Raw genomic sequence first — 20,043 nt, 5'->3', positions numbered from 1 at the left:
GTTTAATTAAAAATAATTAATAAAATCATTAACAATTAAAATAACCAACAAGTTTATAACTTATTGTTATCTAATCAATTTTATAATTAACGAAATTAATTTTAAAAAACAATAATTTATTATTATTAAATCTACAATAACCAATAAAATTTAGCCTAATTATTATATCTACTTATCTTCTTATTTTGTTAATACTATGTTTTATTAGGAAACGGAAGCTTAAACAACCTTAGTGAAGATAAAATACAAAAATTTTATCTCAAAAAATTTTCAATTCTTTTTTTTTTTTTTTAATTTTATTTTTGAATACATAAAAATGTAAAAAGGTATATATTTATAAATATTTGTATTTACCTACTAAATAAAAGAACACTCCGAATGGTTTATAACCAAGCAAAAATAAATCGATTATATCTTTCTTAACTTCCAACTCTCTGATTTTATCCACAGAAATACATACATATATATATGTGTGTGTGTGTGTGTGTTATTAAAATTAGCTGCATCTGTTTAGAATTTAATAGAATCATAAGTCGGCACTGCAGTCACCCACCGCCACCTTCTGTTGATCCACGACGCAACCCGACCCGTTTCTCTCTCCCGTTTTCCTCTTTTATCCTTTTGATATTGCTGGCTGTCAACTGTGCACTCAGTACGTTTTCATCAAACTCCTCTTCATTTATCATCCACTGATTGAACCCTTTTTCGATTAAGGTTTTTCAATGGAAGTCCCAAAATTAAGCGAAATCGAATCGGAGCAAATAGCGGACTCCTTTCTTTGCTGCGTTTGCTTGTGAACTCCTCCTCATTTATCATCGACTGATTGAACCCTTTTCGATTGAGGTTTTTCAATGGAAGACCCAAGATCAAAAGAAATCGAATCGGAGCAAATATCGGACTCCTTTCTTTGCTGCGTTTGCTTGTGAGTTCCCTAATCCTGCACTATCCTTCATTAATTTGATGTTTTATGTTCCATTCGTGGTTTGCAACTATTCGTCAACAACAAATGTTTTCTTCCTCTTAAATTCGGGCTTTCTGGTCTTTTTTTTTTTCAATATCTGTTCACTTGGTTGTTATGTATGATAAGATAAATTGTGAAAGCTAGTTGATTATGATTATTTTTTAGTCAGTTTTTCATGATTATTGCTTAGTTTACTTTTGCTGGTAATTACCAAATGGTGATATATAGAATTGGCGAGAGAAGCAACCCGGTTTGTTTCTGGAAAGTCTCTGCTAGATTGACTCTATTATGGTTTTAGTTCTTCTCATAAGCAAAGAATTTAAATAAGAGGGTTCTACCCTTTGTGGCTTTATATATTGTTCTCTCTGGTTCTTTTCGTTTTTTGCCAACTAATGGATGATATTGAGTCTGAACTTACTTTCTGTTGATTGCAGGGAGCTTCTATACAAGCCCATAGTGTTGGGTAAGAGACATAATTGTTTAAATTAAAAACAAGAATTTCTTATAAGTTTGTTTGTCTTCACGTTTCTATCCTCAGTTTATTTTTCACTTTTGTTTGCAGCTTGTGGTCACATTGCATGTTTTTGGTGTGTCCATAAATCAATGAGTGGTCGGCGTGAGTCCCGTTGTCCAATCTGTAGGCATCCCTATGATCACTTCCCATCCATCTGTCAAATGCTTCACTTCCTGCTCATGAAGATGTATCCTGTCAATTATAAGAAGAGAGAAGACAGTATTCTAGGTAAGGTTGACACCTATCCCAGAGACAAACACAACCAATTTAACAATTTTTCATGATTCTGGACTCGCATTTGAACTATTTTTGTTACAGGTTAACCCGTTTATCTAACAAGTTAGATTAGCTTAATTGACTTACGATCAATTTGATATGAATAAACATTCATAAAATAGGTAAGTATCAGATTGATCAAACTGTATTTTGCATGTTCAATTTATTTACTTACTAAAAGAATTAAAGCTGTAAAAATTATGAAATAATTACAGAAAACTATAAACATCTGTTATGTTCTTGAGACCAGGATCTTGTCACTGGGCGGTTCACCGAATAATCTGATTCCGGATGTTGCTTCTTTCCTTTGTTATGATTCCTTAAGTGATCTATTGTGAATTATTTCCAAACTCATCAAAGGGAGTTTGGCACCTTGGACCTCATTAGAGAGAGTTCCGATCCCTATATTGTCATTATAATTCTGCTTATCTCTTTATTAATTTTAGAGTCTTTTAAATAGGATTAGATGCATTACATTATAGGAAACTTTTATTACTTAGGCTTCTCAAAACAATAAGTTAAAGATATTCCTAATTAAGAGATAAGTCTCCAAAATAAAAATTAAATTCCTAAATAAGAGATAAATTTTTTTAACTAAGAGATATGTTTTTAGAATAGGATAAACCTTAACCATATAATAAAAATTAATTCATAAATAAGAGATAAGTTTTCTTAACTAATAGACAGGTTTTTAAAATAAGATAAATCTAAATCATATCCAGCTTCTTATTTTCTTTTCTGCAATAAGAGCGAACCACAAAGGAGTCTATAACAACATCACATGTAATTAAAACAAATTACACAAGTACTATCAAAATAAAAAAGTTGACAGAATATCAATGTCATTATTTATTTCATCATCATTAGCATTGTCATCATCAAACTAATTTTTTAATGAAAAAATACATTATTAGGGAGAACTAAAATCGAAATCAATACAGATTTGCAATCCAATGTCTTTGCAAAATAGTCAAAGAGATATCTTTGGAATACCCATTTGCCTTAGTCCAATGCAAGTTCAGAAGGTTCATCATGTTCAAAAGAAGCGAATGGGGTAACAAAAAGTCTCTAATATATAGCACTTCTCTCCGATCAAAGCGCCAATAAACCAATAAAAAGAACTCTTCTCAAAAGCATCCTCTTCTTGGTCTTCTTAAAACCACAAAGAAGGAAGGATATGAAACACTCAAGAGGAGGAGGAGAGACCAACTTAACACCAAAATATTGTAAAATCTTGCCCATAACCTTTAGGCCACACTCGCAATGCAAGAAAAGAATGTTATGGAACCTAGCCCACCAATAATGCATAACATACGTTTGGAGAAAGAGCTAAATCTATTAAGAACAACTCTCCAAACAAAATCTTTTACCTGAAGGAAGCATTCAGCTGCCAAAAAAAAATTGTGACGGACGCATGTTTTGAAGGATCCTAAGTGAGGTATGTAAAAGAGATTTGTTAGTGTAAACACCTGAAGAATCTAAAGAACAAATTCTTCGATAAGGTTTAGTTGAAAGGCTCAAAAAGATTAACGAACATGTATCGATGGTACAACAATCATTGAGGTTTCTAGGAAAAACAGATTCCAAGATGACTGACCTTTAGAATGACGAAGAAGGTGTGGAGGCATTGTGACAAAGGCAAAAGTTAAAGAGAAACGACTGATTGTCAATAAACTCATCTGTCAGTAAACTCTAGCTAAGTCATTTCTTATTGCATGATTAATTTAGAGACTATTTGGGATTGTTGAAAGAAATTTACCTAAAGCATTAGATTGCTTTAAGTTACTTGTAAATCGATTCTTATTCAAAAAATAAGCTATTATGTTCTGGCAAGAATTGCAGTCTTTTAGTAAAAAAGATAATGTAAAATAAGTAATTATTTACAAATACCTAATAACCTATATTATTATCTACAAATTGTTATTTCTGAGTGGATTTCAATAGGTATTTTAAGTAAATTTATGAGGGAAAAGATAAGAAAGTAAAAAGTTAAGAATAGTGTGCTTATTTTTGTACTACTTAAGTCACTTCTAAGAACTTGTTAAGTAGGGTTAACAAATAAGTAAACTGGAGTAAGATGTTTAAAGCTGATTATAGGTAGCAAATAAGCAATCTTAAACATAGCACCCCATGTGTAGTTATATACAAAAAAGTATGGAGAAAAGATATAGGCTGGGCTTACTTGGTAGGTGTCTCTGTTAATTTCTGATTTTGTCCATGTTCCAGAGGAAGAAAGAGCGTGTCACATTTTCTCTCCACGGTTTGACTGCCCTGCATGTGAACCCCATACCAATGAAAAAATTGATAGCCAAGGAGAATCTGGAAAATCCGCAGATCCATCTATTGCAGGTTTTGGGTCCAACTCATGTTCAGGTCCTCTGTCTTGTGGCTGCTTGCAGCTTTGTGTTGTTTTTAAGATGCTAATACAAAAATTTTGTTCGTCAAAAGAAACAAGTGGCCAACATTGTTCCAATGCTGAGCAATCGGAATCTGGTTCAAGGGTTAAAGACAATTCTCTGCCTGATATAAAACAAAGACCTGAAGCAATCAAATCCAGATCTATTGAAGGAAACAAGTTATGTCAGAATAAGATTAATGGGATACCTGAGCAGATTTCAGTTGCTGATTTGCTGTGTGCTGCATGCAAGCAATTGCTGTTTCATCCCGTGGTTCTTAATTGTGGCCATGGTATACATGCACTTTGGTTCTAAGTTCAGTAATAACTGCAGCCAGAATATTTCTGTTGATGCTTGCTAAACTGATTTTATTTCCTGCTGTCCAGTTTACTGTGAAGCTTGTCTTTTCAACCCCACTGATGAAATGCTTAGATGTCAAGTATGTTGTAGTTTAGAGCCAAGGAGGTTTCCAAAAGTTTGTTTGGAGGTTGATCATTTCTTGGAAGAAAAGTTCCCCAAGGAATATTCATTGAGAAGAGATGCTGTCAAAGAAGTCCTTATCAAGCATGACACTGCTAGTTGTATGTCTCATTGTTTAGCACTTCAAACTGATTTAACAATCCACCTTAGTTTACTTTGTGCCATCTTTTTGTTGCTTATGATATTTCCAGTGTCATAACATCAAAGATGATAGAAAGACATATTTGCCAAAATTACTATTCTCCTTCACTGGTGATGCTAAACTGGATGTTAGGGTGTTTTTGTTGGCTTCACTGATGTTTATGGTTCTCATATTTCATTTTTGCATGGTTTCTTATGCTGATTTCTCCTAGGTTCCATGGAAGATGGCCAACAAAGTATATCTATCTCCTCAAATGATAATCCGCCATGGTGGGAAGATATGGAGAAATTACATTGGTCCAGCATTCATAGTGGGTTTGGTTGTGACTCTTGTGGGGTAAATTCTAAATTCCTCTTTTTCCTTGAATTTTGTGCTGATACCTGTTAATGGTAACATGTCTAAGCAACCTTAAATGCTGCACAAAATGTTTTGTCTGTTATGCATCCACCGGAGGTAAGCAAACAATGCCAGGAACTTCTTAAGGTCAATACTTCTATCAGTCCTTTTTTGATAAGTCATTTTAATGATGCCCATTTTAGTTATTTCAGTCACGTTTACTTCTCTCTCTCTCTCTCTCTCGCTCTCTCTCTTGCTCTTGCTCGCTCGCTCTCCCCCTCCCCCTCCCCCTCCCCCTCCCCCTCTCCCTCCCCCATGGAATGGAAAATGAACACTCTTTTAGTGGCTCTTAAGAAAGCCATTTCTTGATCAAACTACGAACAACAGCCGACTATGAGAAGTCATGAGCAAACCCATGTTTCCGTTCCCAGTACTATGAGTCTTCCTAGAGCAATAAGTGTTCCCAGTGCAATAACCGTTCCCAGTACTTTGATTCTTCCTAGAGCAATAACTGTTCCCCTCCCCCTCCCTCCCTCCCTCCCTCCCTCCCTCTCTCTCTCTCCTTCCTTCCTATCTAGAGAAACATCAAATTCCCTCCCTCCCTCCCTCCCTCCCTCTCCCTCTCCCTCTCCCTCTCTCTCCCTCCCTCCCTCCCTTCCTCCCTCCCTCTCTCTCTCTCTCTCTCTCTCTCTCTCCTTCCTTCCTATCTAGAGAAACATCAAACTCACTCCCTCCCTCAAGGGATCTGTTCACAATGATCCGTTAAAATGTGGGACCCATGAGAAGAGCAAGAAACCAGAATCTATCCAGCCTGTCTTTCCAGTTTAGAAGATTTAGAGTCCTACTGCAGAATTACTTAATTAGTTAGAAGTTTCCTTAATAATTTTATGTAATTAGGACTTTGGAATCAAATAGAAAATTCTTTTCATAAAAAAAAGTTTTCATTTAGAAAATTATTATGTCTGGTCAAATGGAAAAGCTTGGTCTAGATTCTAGAGATTGCTTGCAAATGTGTAAGCAGACTGTCTTTCTAGTTTAGGAAATTTAGAGCCCTACTGCATAATTACTTAATTAGTTAGAAGTTTCCTTAATAATTTTATGTAATTTGGACTTTGGAATCAAATAGGAAATTCTTGTCATTAAAAATTTTTTACATTTAGGAAGTTATGGTCCTGGTCAAATGGAAAAGCTTGGTCTAGATTCTAGAGCTTGCATACAAGTGTGTAAGCAGATTACATGAATAAAATTAGGCAAATTACTGGAAATCCCCTGATGATATAATCTATAGAAATCACTTATATTCTTGAAATTGAACAGACTTTGTAGCTATAACTATTACACACTTATCACGCTATTGTTAAACTTTAGTATTAAATTTAACAATTAGAAAATTACTATAGCACCCTTCATTTGATAATAAGATAATTATAGCTATGGAAGGTTTTATTACTATCAAAGTCAGCTTTTACCCCCTTAGAATGCTCTCCTATTTCTTTCTTTACACAATCCCACTGATCCCCAGTAACCTGTACCCGATGGTCCATGACTTATATGCTGATGGAAAACATCACAACAAAAAATGATTGCAAGACTTCTCGTGTACCCCCTTCCATAGGAAGCATTCATTCACCAAAATCTTTTCCCTTTTCATTAGCTTGTAAATAGTAATTATAAGTCTGTCCCTGCTTCTCAAACAAAAAAAGCTATTCTGGACAGAGCACTCTTCTTCTGAATTTGCTTGTACGGGAAATTGACTTCTGTTGAATCATTCTTAACCATGTAATTGTAAAGAAACTTTACCGTGTAAGTACCCTCAGCTCTCAAACTCCAAGTTGGTTGATCATTGCTCTCATTCAAATAGATTATAGATGTAGAGCTAAGAAGGGACCCATACTCATTAACCTCTCAATCATTGAGGTTTCTAGTCAAGTCTACTTGCAATTCCAGAGCCCCTGATGATTCTAAATGACTCACCAACTATGATATCTTTGTTTCGTACAGTATCAAAAATCTGAGGGAATTGATCTTTTAAGTGCTCCATCCCTAAACCAACAATTCGTTTAGAAACGAATTCTTCTCCCGTTGCTGATACATCCTTGAAGTTTATCCATTCCCATACAAATTTTCTTCCAGAACCATTTCCCATGCAGTCTTGACAAAGTTCTGGTATACCATCCTCTATCCACTGTACCAAACTTCGTCTCGATTGCCCTTCTCCAAAGAGTACTATTTTTTTTTTTTTGATAAAAAAACCATACACATTTGGGGCATTCTGAGAATCAAAGAGTACTGTTTTCTTTCATGAACTGCCAAAGGCACTTGCCCTCGAGTGCCTTGTTCATATCCATGAACAATCTCCACCCCAAATCACCTTGATGCAACGATTTTTATTCTCATCCCATACCATTAAATGATATCTCCTTCTATCTTATGTGTCAGACTTTAAACAAAATAATAGGCAGAAGTCTATTTTTTTTTTTTGTTGATTTAAGGTAACAAAAGCATTAATATATGAATTCATTTTGGCAGATGTATCCAATAATTGGAGATCGATACAAATGTAAAGATTGCACGGAAGAAATAGGTTATGATCTCTGTGGAGATTGCTATAATACTTCCTCTAAACTTCCAGGTCGGTTCAATCAGCAGCATACATCAGAACACAGGTTTGAGCCAAAGAAGAAGCAGATTCCTCAGAATTTACTGTTGAGGGTGGTGGCTGGACCCTTAGGGGGTGAGTATACCGTTATTGTCCCTGATGATACTGAAGAGAATTTAGAAAGTGGATTCTACCCTTCCGGTTTGTTGAGCAATTCTGAAGAGACTGTTGGGAGCGATTTAAATGAGTTATTTCCGAACACAGGTGGTGATGCAGATGAAAACGATTCAGAGATGAGTTAGAAGGATCTGCATAAGCATTTTCTCTCTCGGGTCTGAGCACATTTGAGGACAGTGGCTGTAAATCTTTAGTATGGTAAGTGAAGTTGCAGCAATTCAAGGCACCATTTTAGCTCACTTGTTCTCAACAATTGCACTGCAGTTCAGTGAGTTGCAGAGTATCCATGGAATCATCCTTTATTTTTATTTGTATTATTTTTTTTTTTGGCATTGTGAAGATCTGGTAATCCTTTATGCTCATTTGGAGCTAGTATAGTCGTAAACTGATGATAGCTCGTGAACTCATGTATAGATGAAGACGGAATCAGAGAGGGTGAATTTCGTTTCTAGTTATATTATATATATATATATATATATATATATTGATTAAAATATTTTATGCATATTTATATATTATTTATTTTATGATAAATTATCAAAGCAAATATGCATATTTTACAATGTTCAACTACAAATTTCTGATAAAATTAATTAATTAATTAATTATTTAGTAATCAAAATATAAATACTTGTAAATTCAAATTCAGAGGAAAATTACAAAGAGGTCTTCCAGGTGTGAATTCTTTCGCGTTCGGTTGAAAACGAAGTTTTGCGGGTAAGGAAGGAGATATACTCCACACGCGCTCCGTGATTGGTTGAAATTATCCTGAAATTGCAGGTTGTGTCAGTAGGCAGACCCCTATTCCCTAGTTGGTGATGGCGTTGGGGAGTCCTGACGCAAACGCCGCTGAGCGCGTGGCGTAATTAGGTAGTGCAGAAAAAGGCGGGAGGACGTGAGATAAAGATTTTATGTGATTAATTAAGTCGTACATTTTTTTAGGGGGGAGAAGAGATGTCGAGATCCGAGCAGAGTCATGATTGGCCCCCCCTCCGACTTCACACCTTTGCCATTTGTACGGCAGGTTTCTTTTTTTTTTTTTTTTTTTTTTTTTTTCCTCTTGGTAATTTAAACAAATCTATGTTTTAATTCTCTCTTGAATTTAAATGCACTTATACAATCAAATTTTAACACAAACACACGAATTTCGGATTTGCAGAAATGGAGCTGTTGATGAGTCGGAGATCAACCTGAGGCCTCCGCCAGTCGTCGGAGTCGCGCCGATGAGCAAAAGACGTTTACCGGTGACCGGATGCGAGTAAAGAGAGGACGCGGCAAAAAAGAAGCAAAAAAAAAAAAAAGGAAAAAGATATTTTAGGCGGGAAAGATTCGATGGAGTTGTTGGATGGAATTAATTAATTAATTAAGATTAAGATAAACCACATTAAGTTGATAATCGTGCATTTAACACAAAATCTTACCACTAATCCATCTTGGTAATGCTACCCTCCTAAACCCTTCACTTTTTATTTTATAAAATTTAAAAAAAAAAAAAATTGAATTATTTTTTAAAAGAAAGTTGGGTTGTGTGGTAATTATCATCGATTCATCATTACCAGCTTTTGATTGATGATTCAAATATATATTATCTAAAACTGTATAATTTAAATAACTAAAATTTAAATATTAACTCTTAGAGAAAAAAAAAAAAAAAAAAAAAAAAAAAAGGAAAAATCTAAACATCAAGAGTACCATATAAGGCTACTACGTACCAAAGACTAAAATGGTTTGGAAAGTTGACTTGGACTTGAAAGAAGAAAGAAGAAAGAAGACGAGTCTGTACTTTTTTGTTTTTATTTTATGGTTTCACCGTCTTCTTCATTCTTACAATCCCCACACTGCTGCTTTCGTGGATAAGCTCTACCACATTCATTCTTCCGGCAGTTTCACTATGGGTTAATTTAATTAGGATTTAATTTTTCATAAATTATGATGCTAGGGGCAAAATTTTATTAATTTATTAAGAGTTTGGAGACTCCATTTTTAGTTTCAGACAAAGGAAAGTGTGTGTTTATTATTACATGTAGGCGAAGAGTTAGTGAAGATGGAGGTCCGGAGTTGAACGTTAGAGTGAAGAAGGTGGTTTTTAATTTATGTTTCGACAGTTAAATTTTAACGGGTGTTAAACGCAGCTTTCTAGATAATAATACTGAAAAGAAAAATGTGAAAGAAAATAATTATGAATTAATATAATTTTAATAATAAATAAATATAAAAATAAAATAGTTCAGACTTAAAAATGGAGGAGGGCAGTAGATAATAAATATATATATATATATATATATATATATGACATCAGATACTGTTCCCTTAACCCCAGCCTTCTGTCTCAAACTTTCTTCTCTCCCTCTCTCTATCAACAGTCTCCTTTCAGATTACAAAGTTGGTCCCCCTCCTTTTTCCACCTCTCTCTCTCTCTCTCTCTCTCTGCCATTAAAGGCTCCTCTCATCTTATTTCCCCTGCTCCCTCTCACGTTTTCCTTCGCGTCCTTCGCTCATCACCTCTTTGTTCGAAAAAACAAAAGGAAGAAATTATTGCCCAAGCATACAGTCATTTGCATTCTCATTTCACTGCTACCACTACCAGAATCTGAACCAAAATCAGAAGCCATACACGTTTTCTCTGTGAGCCGCAAATGGGCAAGTACATGAAGAAATCTAAAATCACTGGTGACGTGGCTGTCATGGAGGTTTCTCAACCCACTTCCTTAGGCCTTCGTACCAGGGCCGCCAAAACCCTAGCTCTTCAGAGGCTCCACTCTGCCTCTTCGTCTCCCCCACCCACAACCCCAGATGGCTCCTCCTTCTCCTATCTCCAGCTCAGGAGCCGCCGCCTTGAAAAGCCTCCATTACTCGCTGAAACCAAGCAACACCACAAACACCAACAGAAGAAGCAGCAAAACCCGGAAGGGGAAGCGCTAGGTAATTGTGGCGGAGAGGACACTCTATCAAAACGGAGGACTAGGGCTGCCTCCAGGCTCAGTCTGGGTTCCGTGAATATGACGTCAGGCATGTCGGCTTCGGTTTCGGTGAGTGAGGAGGGTAGGGGGTGTTCTGGTAAAAAAGAGAAAATGGTGGGTGCTAATGGTAATAATTGCAGTAGTGAGGGCTTTTATGAGGTAGAAGACGGGGAGGATACTGGCATTGAGGCTTCTTTTGGAGAGAACAATTTGGATTCCGAAGCCAGAGACAGGTACCCTTTTTCTCTGCGTCTGTCTCTTGAAGTTTCCTTTTCTTTCACTTGCGTTTCCCTTCTCTCTGAATGAGGAAGGATGCATCAGAGAATTAACTTTTCAGTGTTCCTCTGTTACTTGGTGCCTTTTGCTTTTATTACAGATAGGTAACTTAAAAACGTCATGTGCTTTTCTTTTGCTGCTTTATGGTTCATTTACAGTGAGTTGGGGCTTATGGATTGTTTTTTCCCTTTCTGTATCTTGTTGGGTGTCTGCTTTTTGTGGGTTTTCTGTGTTTTCTTCCTTGGATATTCAAGTTTCTTCTTTAAAAATAATTTCCTTAGTAATATTTTTTAAATGAACTTAAAAACACTTTCTTTGTTTCCTTTTTGAGTGTTTGAGGTAGAGTTAGGGGCCATTTTTGATATTATCTTCTTGGTCTTCCCACTAAATGTTCTGCAATCAAAATTAAAAATGGAATGAAGACAGTATTTCTCTTTTCATTAGCGGGTTCCTGAAGTTTAAAAATGTCTGTTTTATTTCCATTTGTTTCTTGATACATAATGAGAAGTTCGCTACCGGCATGCAGTTTTGTTTTTCGTCCTAAATTTTGAAGGTGGCGCTTCCTTTTCCCTTTCAGGATTTGTTTTGGCCTCCCATTCTTCCGGACTTGAATCTTTGCAGCTTTTCTAACTGGAATCTTTTCTTGAGTTATTTTATTTAAGCTGTGCAAGTTTCCTTTGTTTTTGGTGTTACGAGAACGTAGATTTAGTTAGGAAATGTGCGTTTCACTGTTCTCCGATCATATACGTGAATTTATATGTTATAATTTCCCAAAGAGATTTTTTTCTCTTGAAGGGTCTCTTTTGCTATGATTTTTTTTCTGTGTATTCACATCCCGTGATGAATGAATATTAATATTCTAGTATATTGAAGGGCAGTGAGGCTTGTGAGTTGTGACCAGTGAGAGGTTCTTTTAATGAATAGTACACAGTTGTTTACTGCAACATCGGCCTGCAAAGTTACTAATACTGCAAGTTGTTTATCTCTCTCTCTCTCTCTCTTTAAAAGATTGATAATGTCTTTCATACATGATAATTTAATTATATAGTACCTCTCATTTCTATCTGCAGATTCGTTTTCCTAATTAAGACACCAGTTTTAGTTGATTTCATCGCAACTTAGATTAGTTTTGGTTGTAATTTTCTTCCATTTTACTTTTCTAGATTTATTTTAAGATGTCTGGTGCTTTTAAACTGATGAGATCTATATAAAGTGAAAAAATGAGGATATTGTTTTTTGCTATACCAACAATAACTGCTGTTCCTCATTTTTCCTAGCATTGACATATCATGTTCATGGGGCCTAGTTACAGACTGAAATATGTTATATGTGGGATACTCTGTTTGGGGCAACCAGTACGTGACAAAATCTTTCCCATTTTCTTCCTTTGTAATGCATGCGATTGCCTGTCAAATTTGAGTTTTTCTTTATAAATAACTGTCAGCTTCATTTTGTTTGTTTCTTGTCCTTCCTAACTAGTATTAGTTCACACGTTTGTTATGTTTTGATCTGTGGTTGTACTACTTTTTTGGGCTAATTTTGTACAGTTAATAAATGTCAAAATACAGGTTTTTGTAAAATATTCGTTTGGTGATATTAGTATTTTGTTTTCAATGGAGAATCATGTAAAATGACACTAGTCAATTAATTTTTGTGCATCACACAGGAGCACTAGAGAAAGCACGCCATGTAGCCTGATAAGGGGTTCAGACACCATGGTAGCCCCTGGTTCTAGCACTCGGCGGGTGAGTTCAGTTACAATTTCTCAGAGAGGTTGGATTGACATGCAGGGAATTATCCCAACAGCGAACGAAATGGAGGAATTCTTTTCACATGCAGAGCAGCAACAGCAGAGATTGTTCATGGATAAGTATGTTGCTCTCATTCTCCTTTCATTTCCCATATGGACTTTTTCTTCATGATAGGATACACAATAAATGCCAGTAATCAGAAATGCAGGTTATTTGATGCAGTTTCAAGCGTTGGACCAAATTGGGTCTCTTGTTAGAGGGGCACCCCTTATCTGATTAATTTGTTGGTGGGATCTTGCAGGTACAACTATGACATTGTGAATGATATGCCCCTTCCAGGACGTTATGAATGGGTGCAAGTGTCTCCATGAATGCAGATTCTGCCCATCTGAGTTTTATTGCCCGATGATGACTTCTCCATTAATTTTATGTCTGGGATAGCAAAGGAAGCATAAAGAAGTGGGGTAGGCACCCTTCAACTTCATCGTAAAGAGAAATGAAGCTCTCTCGAGGATGTGTAATTTAAAGATCTGTAACATACAACAGAGCCGATGAATTACACACTAACAAATATCAAACCCAATATCTGTTGCTGGAATTGAAAAGAAGTGGAAAATAATTTGAGATGAGAGGGAGAAGGATAATTGGGTGGTTTAGATAAGTTAGCATGGTTGTAATCTCTTGTGGCCTGGAATATCTACTTGACCTTTGTTTTCCATAGCTGTTGTCCATAGTACTTCTTGTAGGGACGAGTAAGGAGATGCTCTTTGGAAATAAATTCACTCATTTAATATTGGTGTCTTATTGTCTTTTTGTCTGTTTCTTATTAGTGCAATTCATAATTCCTCTTAGGTTTTGAGCTTTGATGGTGATGTTTCTCAGCTTCTAAATCTAATGCAAGACTAATATATGGCGCTTCTTGTTTTTGACCTGTTGTGGCCGGTGCCGGTGGTTTGGTGGTCCGATTTATCGGCGACACTTGAGACTGACTTACTCCAAATTACTCTTCTTGAGTTTAACATGCTCAATTATAAGTTTTCCTTAAATTAACTGAAGGCGGTTATGTTGTTCTGATACATGACTTGTATTGTTTTTACCATCAGGATTTATTCTTTGGTTGAGAATGAGCTGTTTATTATTGATTTCTAAATTTAGACAATTGTATTAGTAACATGTTTGAGATTAATGGTAGGTGAATAATGAGAAGTTGGTGTTCCCCGTTTGGTCACACTTGTCTTGATATATCTAAATATGATTGTATCATGGACTGTCTGTAGAATGGGGAACTGGCCCCCCATTAGATTATGACACATTGAGGTTGAAGGAGAAAAATTCAAAAGTCAGGCAGAGGGCGGTGGGGTTTATTTTACCAGTCTTGAGTTTGTTCTGTAGCAAAATACATATCATCACTTCACAGGAACCTCTGGCTCTCTGCTTTGCTGACACTTGAATTTTTATTATAAAAAAAAAATATATATATATATATCTAAATTTCTCTTCTTGGTTGTAAAAGTTTATGGGGGTGGACGTAGTGGCGGATAAAAGCTGCTTTCAGATTCAGATCTTCAAGTGGGCATTTATTGACTGTACACAGAGAGAGGTCTGTTGTGTGAGTGAGTGTAAGCCTTTTCACATGGTAAAGGAGAGAAGGCATCATCGTCAATCATCATAATATATTGTTTATTATATCTAACATATATTCAACATAGATTTCATGACGTCCCCTCTCTCTTCTTTTTCTTCATTTTTTTTTTCTTTAATAAATTACTCTGCACCAACCTTCAAAATAGGTAAAGTCCTACACAAGCTTAAATTTGGCAGTCTGCGGTGTAGGTTCGCGAAGAGGACAAGTCGTTTATACCCATTTCAGTTCTAAAATTTATACATGTCCACAGACTCAGGGTTTCAACTGTTGGTGGGTAATATGGCAGTAAATTATCATTATTTTTATTTCAACCAAGTAACTTGTTTTATTAAGTTTGTGAAAGCTCTAATTTTTTTTTGGGGGGGGGGCTTCTATGTTTTCGTAACAGTTAACTTAGTAATTTAGTTAAAAAGTCCAACGATCAAAGATTAATTTGACATAAAAGTAGAAAAAATAACTCAGCCCAAAAGCAATAGTCATAATTTAAACCAAAATCATTTAACAATAGTATGATATGCCTGAAATCAGATTCGCGCCAGCTGATTAATCATCTTTTTTTTGTTCTTAAGAAAAATAAAGAAAAAGAAATGGTTTGATTTTGGAAGGAAATTAAGATAACAGAATTTGGTTGTTTTCACATTTTCAAAAAAACAAAAAAGGGATCCAATATAGATTACAATATTTACCAGGGCCATAAAAAGCCAAGTACAAAGATTGCAAAACATTATTGAAATAAATCATTTCCAGACATATTGTAGAGTTGTAATCGACTATAGATATAAATTTCAAATATTTATAAGAACCTAGGATTCCAATCTTCACCATCAACTCCCAGTTTTCATTCATTGAATTTGAATCAAGACTTTGTTGGATTTGGAATTTAGTCAGTAATAACTTCAAAAAGACCAGGAAAACAAAAATTATTACACAGTTGTGGTTGCTGCACAGAGGGGCAAAAAGGAATGGAGGATTGTCGGCAAAAACCAAAAAATATATATATATATATATATATATATATGTTAGAAAATGACAAGAACAAGAGACCTCCTTCTTTCGTTGCTGCAAGTTTCAGTAGCCCTACATTTCTAAATAAAATATCTCAGACAAGACATTGTTTCATCTCTCAGTGATTCAGATTCATATCTAAATAATCCTCTTTTTTTCCTTTTTGATGCGCCAAAATGGCCAGTGTATGTATGTATGTGTTTGTGTCATAACTTGGAGTTGCATATCGGAAATATTGCATGTTTCAAGAACTTAAAATGGCTTCCAGCCTTCTCTTCTCATTTCTTTTCTGCTGCTAATGATAAAAGATTACCCTAGGTTAAAAATCCAAGGTAAAAAAAAACAAATATATTTTACACCATATTCAATCTCTGTTTTTTCTGATATGGGTGTGAATGAAACATGTAAATAAATGTATATGCTCATGGTTTAGACAATGTGTAAATGGGTTTTACAATTCTTTCCTACCCAAAAGCATGTGGGTTAAGATTTGGAATCAGATTATAAAACCATATTTGTGGTCGCAAACAAGCCCATTTAAATGTTGGCCAAAATTATTTTTAATTAGTTTTGTATATATATGGTACATATATATATATATAGCTTATTCTGCTATCTCAAATGTAAATAGAATTAGTGAGAGTTTACAGAAGTTCTTAACAAGTATTCATCTTTATTTTAGAGAGAAGCCAGTCAACAAGTATTTGACAATTTACTAAAAAAATTCACCCCAAACAATGGTAAAAAAAAAAATAATTTTCGTAGAACATTTAAAATGAAACTGAAACATTGTTTTAAAATTACAAAGAGTTCAATTTTGAATGCTTATAAATTTAATTATGAATGTTGATAAAATTACTTCTCATTATTTTTACATTAATTTTTTTTTTTATCATATTCTAATTCGATTGTATAAATCTTTAAGACCAGAGAAAAACCTCGGCCCAGTTTTGTTTAAAAAATGAAATATTATTTTGTTTATCTCAAATTTCAATTTAAAATTTTTTTATTAATACTGAAGAGAGGTTAGGAGTAAATAACCCCATTAATGTTTGCCATTTTATTTAATTTGCAGCACAAGTGGAAATGACGAGAAGAGAAGAAAAACTTCTTTCAACAGCTTAGCTACTCAGAGCTTCCTCCCTTGAAATCCCTAATTCCCGCCGCTTAACTTTCCCAGACCCACCACTTAATTTTCCTTCTTTCCGTCTTCACTTGAAAAAGATTCATCCTTTTCTGCCATGACCACCAGCTTCGCTGCAAACGCAGAGCTTTCTCGATGCTTTGCTGCCTCCTTCCGGTCTTCCTGTAGCAAACCAACCGCTGCCCATCAATGTTCCCGGCTCGAGATTTTCTCCCTCGGCCATCCGTCTCCACCTGCGCTTTGTGTCCAACAACTGACATCGAGAAGAACCGCTGCCTCTGCCCGCGTCTTTTCCATGTCTCAGACCGATTCTAGGGATGCTGGCCTCACTTACAAGGATGCTGGTGTGGATATCGATGCAGGATCCGAGCTTGTTAGGAGAATTTCCAAGATGGCTCCTGGAATTGGTGGCTTTGGTGGTCTTTTCCCTCTGGGTATGGTGGTTTCTTTTTTTTTTTAAATTAGTTTTTATTTTTGAATATGCACACTCTGTTTGGAGATAGATAAAAAATATATATATGATATCATGGTGCAATTTATAAGCAACTATTATGAACTTTTTTAGTCTCTTTCCAACCAATTTATAAGCTGTTAGAAGAGTTTATAAGGTACTTAACTTTTAAGAGGTTATGAACTCTCTTTGAGTAGAAAATAAGCTACTCCAAACTGGTTCTCTTCAGGGAAAAAAAAAATTAATTTAATCATAAAAAATTTCTTATTCGTTTATGTTAGCAAGGGATAGAAAGATGATCTAGTTCTAATCGACATTTTATATTCAAATCTTCGGAGTTGGTGTATCGTGTTCTCCATACTTTGCATAATAATTCAAATGTGGAAAAGTCCCAACATTTAAATTTGCAGTGTTTTGGCTTTTGAGTTTCCTCTGTTTCTGATCAATTTCTCCCGATAATCAGGTGATTCATACCTTGTTGCTGGCACGGATGGCGTGGGAACTAAACTTAAGCTAGCTTTTGAAACTGGAATCCACGATACTATTGGGATTGATTTGGTAAATTTTTGAAATAAGGCGAGTTATATACTTTTATCCTGCCTGAAATTGGCTCTCCTAAGGCACTTCATCTCAGGTTGCGATGAGTGTCAATGATATTGTTACTTCCGGAGCAAAGCCATTATTTTTTCTTGATTATTTTGCTACAAGCCATCTTGATGTCGACCTTGCAGAAAAGGTATAGATGAGGATGCTTATTTAATTAGAACTTTGATAGGTTTAATTGTTAATTTACTTATTTTCTTCTGATTCAGGTTATCAAAGGAATTGTTGATGGTTGCCAACAATCAGAATGCACTCTTTTGGGGGGAGAGGTATGTCAATTTGATAATTGTTGGATATGCATGGGTGCTTTTTCAATTTAAGCATCATGAAATATCTATTCTGGAGCATGAGAAATCGGAGGATGAAAAAATCTTTGCCCTGTAGTAATAAAATTTTATTACAGCCGTGATGCCAGGAGGTGATGCATACAGAGTTATGGTTATTTCACTAGTCAAGACTACTTAAAAATCAGATTCATATAATTCCTTTGGTGATCAGCTGTGACATGCATGATAAAGTTCTCTACCTTCAGGTTGGGATTGTTTGGCATATAGCATGTCTTGACATAATGTGATTTGCTAGCTTTTTAAAGTGCAAATTTCTTGCCATATTGTCTTTTATGATCAACCAGATAAATAGGAAGTGCATAATTTGCAGACATTTTAAATTTTGAAGTTAGATGGTTCCCCCTTTTTTAGTTATTTTATCCATGCAACTTGGACATAATAATTTTTGTATTTCATAGATATGCTTAATGGTCATATGTGCTTTTCAGACTGCGGAAATGCCAGACTTTTATTCAGAGGGTGAATATGATCTCAGTGGCTTTGCGGTTGGTGTAGTAAAAAAGGATTCAGTTATTGATGGAAAAACCATTGTGCCTGGAGATGTCCTTATTGGTCTGCCATCCAGTGGAGTTCATTCCAATGGTTTCTCTCTTGTAAGGAGGTTAGCAATGAGAGTCCCACTGTTTTTACTGTCATTCTACATCCTGAAAGCATCATCAATTACTCAGAGTTCTGCAGTTACTTATTTTTATATCATTTAGAGTCACTCACCTACCAGTTTTCATATTTTTATAGGGTTTTGGCTCGAAGTGGTCTAAGTCTCAAGGACCAACTTCCTGGTGAGGCACTTACACTCGGTGAAGCTTTGATGGCCCCCACAGTTATATACGTTAAGCAGGTTATTTGATCAACTATTGCCACCTAATATCTTTTTATTTTAGGTGGAGTCAGTTTATATCTAAAACCTATACTTTTGTTCATAGGTGCTTGACTTTATTAGTTTATATCTAAAACCTATACTTTTGTTCATAGGTGCTTGACCTTATTAGCAAAGGAGGGGTAAAGGGAATAGCCCACATAACAGGCGGTGGTTTTACCGATAACATACCTCGAGTTTTTCCTGAAGGCCTTGGTGCTCTCATCTACAGAGATTCTTGGGAAATTCCAGCTGTGTTCAAGTGGATCCAACAGGTGAAAAAGAGTTTCCTCTCGCATACTATTAAATTTCGAGACTGTCAAAAAAATTATTTCAAGGATCACATCATATTTCCCAATAACCCAAGGATTTCAGTGATTTTGCATATCTAAGATCATATGCTATTCTTATTCATCATTTTCCTTCTTGGGTAGTTGCTTTATTTTGCCAAGCATCTTCCTCGCTATGTTCTTTTATTATGATATACTGCAATTATTGCCAATTCAGGCAGGAAACATAGAAGAAGCTGAGATGAGACGGACTTTTAACATGGGAATTGGAATGGTTCTAGTTGTGAGCCAAGAGGCTGCCAAGAGAATACTAGAGGAGAAAGGTGGAGCTTCCATGTTATACCGAATTGGTGAGGTTGTAAAGGGAGAAGGAGTGAGTTATCACTAGAAACTGTGCCGTCAGATTTTCCATGTTTGTTGAGATAAGATGCACGTGTTCGGCTAATTGTTTTTTTTTTTTTTTAATACCTCCAGAAAATATGCATTATAAGTTTATCATTATTCTAAATTCAGGCCTGGGTTTAATTTATATTAAATGCCCAAAGCTGATACTTAAACTAGACTGATATGTAACGATCCCTCAGTTTACTGTATTTACTTCTTGGGGTGGATTTACTCTTTCAAAGATGTGGCAGTTTTCATGGTATGATTTGGCTTTAGCTTTTTGTGCTTATGTCTGAAATTAACCAATATTATTTTTGGAGATTTTAAATCTATAGTTTTCTTTACTTAAAATACCTTAAGGAATTTCAAGCATACCCTTGAACGTGAAATTAAACAGGCTCCAGTAAAGATACTTTCATCTGTCGCACGTAGATGTAAATCCAACGAAAA

General features: G+C 35.4%; 3 protein-coding genes across 5 annotated transcripts; all 3 read left to right on the top strand.

The window, feature by feature from the left end:
* Nucleotides 1-474: 474 nt before the first annotated feature.
* Nucleotides 475-8,336, top strand: PRT1 (proteolysis 1). Of its 2 annotated transcripts, XM_022051531.2 has the most exons (8): nt 477-922; nt 1,396-1,424; nt 1,524-1,703; nt 3,978-4,100; nt 4,200-4,439; nt 4,534-4,728; nt 4,981-5,105; nt 7,635-8,336. In XM_022051531.2, exons 1-8 carry the CDS (start codon nt 852-854, stop codon nt 8,004-8,006), a joined length of 1,335 nt encoding a protein of 444 aa, XP_021907223.2. In that variant the 5' UTR covers nt 477-851; the 3' UTR covers nt 8,007-8,336. The 2 variants fall into 2 exon arrangements, with proteins under 2 accessions (XP_021907221.2, XP_021907223.2); XM_022051529.2 differs by having other exon boundaries at nt 475-922; nt 3,978-4,439.
* A 1,849-nt stretch (nt 8,337-10,185) lies between these two features.
* LOC110821582 (cyclin-dependent kinase inhibitor 3-like) lies at nt 10,186-13,661 on the top strand. Its single transcript, XM_022051458.2, has 3 exons — nt 10,186-11,074; nt 12,784-12,987; nt 13,170-13,661. Exons 1-3 carry the CDS (start codon nt 10,518-10,520, stop codon nt 13,237-13,239), a joined length of 831 nt encoding a protein of 276 aa, XP_021907150.1. The 5' UTR covers nt 10,186-10,517; the 3' UTR covers nt 13,240-13,661.
* A 2,897-nt stretch (nt 13,662-16,558) lies between these two features.
* Nucleotides 16,559-19,855, top strand: PUR5 (phosphoribosylformylglycinamidine cyclo-ligase, chloroplast / phosphoribosyl-aminoimidazole synthetase / AIR synthase (PUR5)). Of its 2 annotated transcripts, XM_088215902.1 has the most exons (8): nt 16,560-17,096; nt 17,577-17,671; nt 17,748-17,849; nt 17,926-17,985; nt 18,492-18,664; nt 18,799-18,901; nt 19,036-19,194; nt 19,427-19,855. In XM_088215902.1, exons 1-8 carry the CDS (start codon nt 16,760-16,762, stop codon nt 19,595-19,597), a joined length of 1,200 nt encoding a protein of 399 aa, XP_088072028.1. In that variant the 5' UTR covers nt 16,560-16,759; the 3' UTR covers nt 19,598-19,855. The 2 variants fall into 2 exon arrangements, with proteins under 2 accessions (XP_088072030.1, XP_088072028.1); XM_088215904.1 differs by lacking the exon at nt 17,748-17,849 and having other exon boundaries at nt 16,559-17,096.
* Nucleotides 19,856-20,043: the final 188 nt, after the last annotated feature.

The sequence above is a fragment of the Carica papaya genome, chromosome 3, assembly GCF_054855325.1.
Source record: "Carica papaya isolate Zhongbai chromosome 3, ASM5485532v1, whole genome shotgun sequence".
Taxonomy (NCBI): Eukaryota; Viridiplantae; Streptophyta; class Magnoliopsida; order Brassicales; family Caricaceae; genus Carica; species Carica papaya.
Note: the sequence above shows the minus strand (reverse complement) of the source record. Positions and strands in the feature narration are given on the sequence as shown.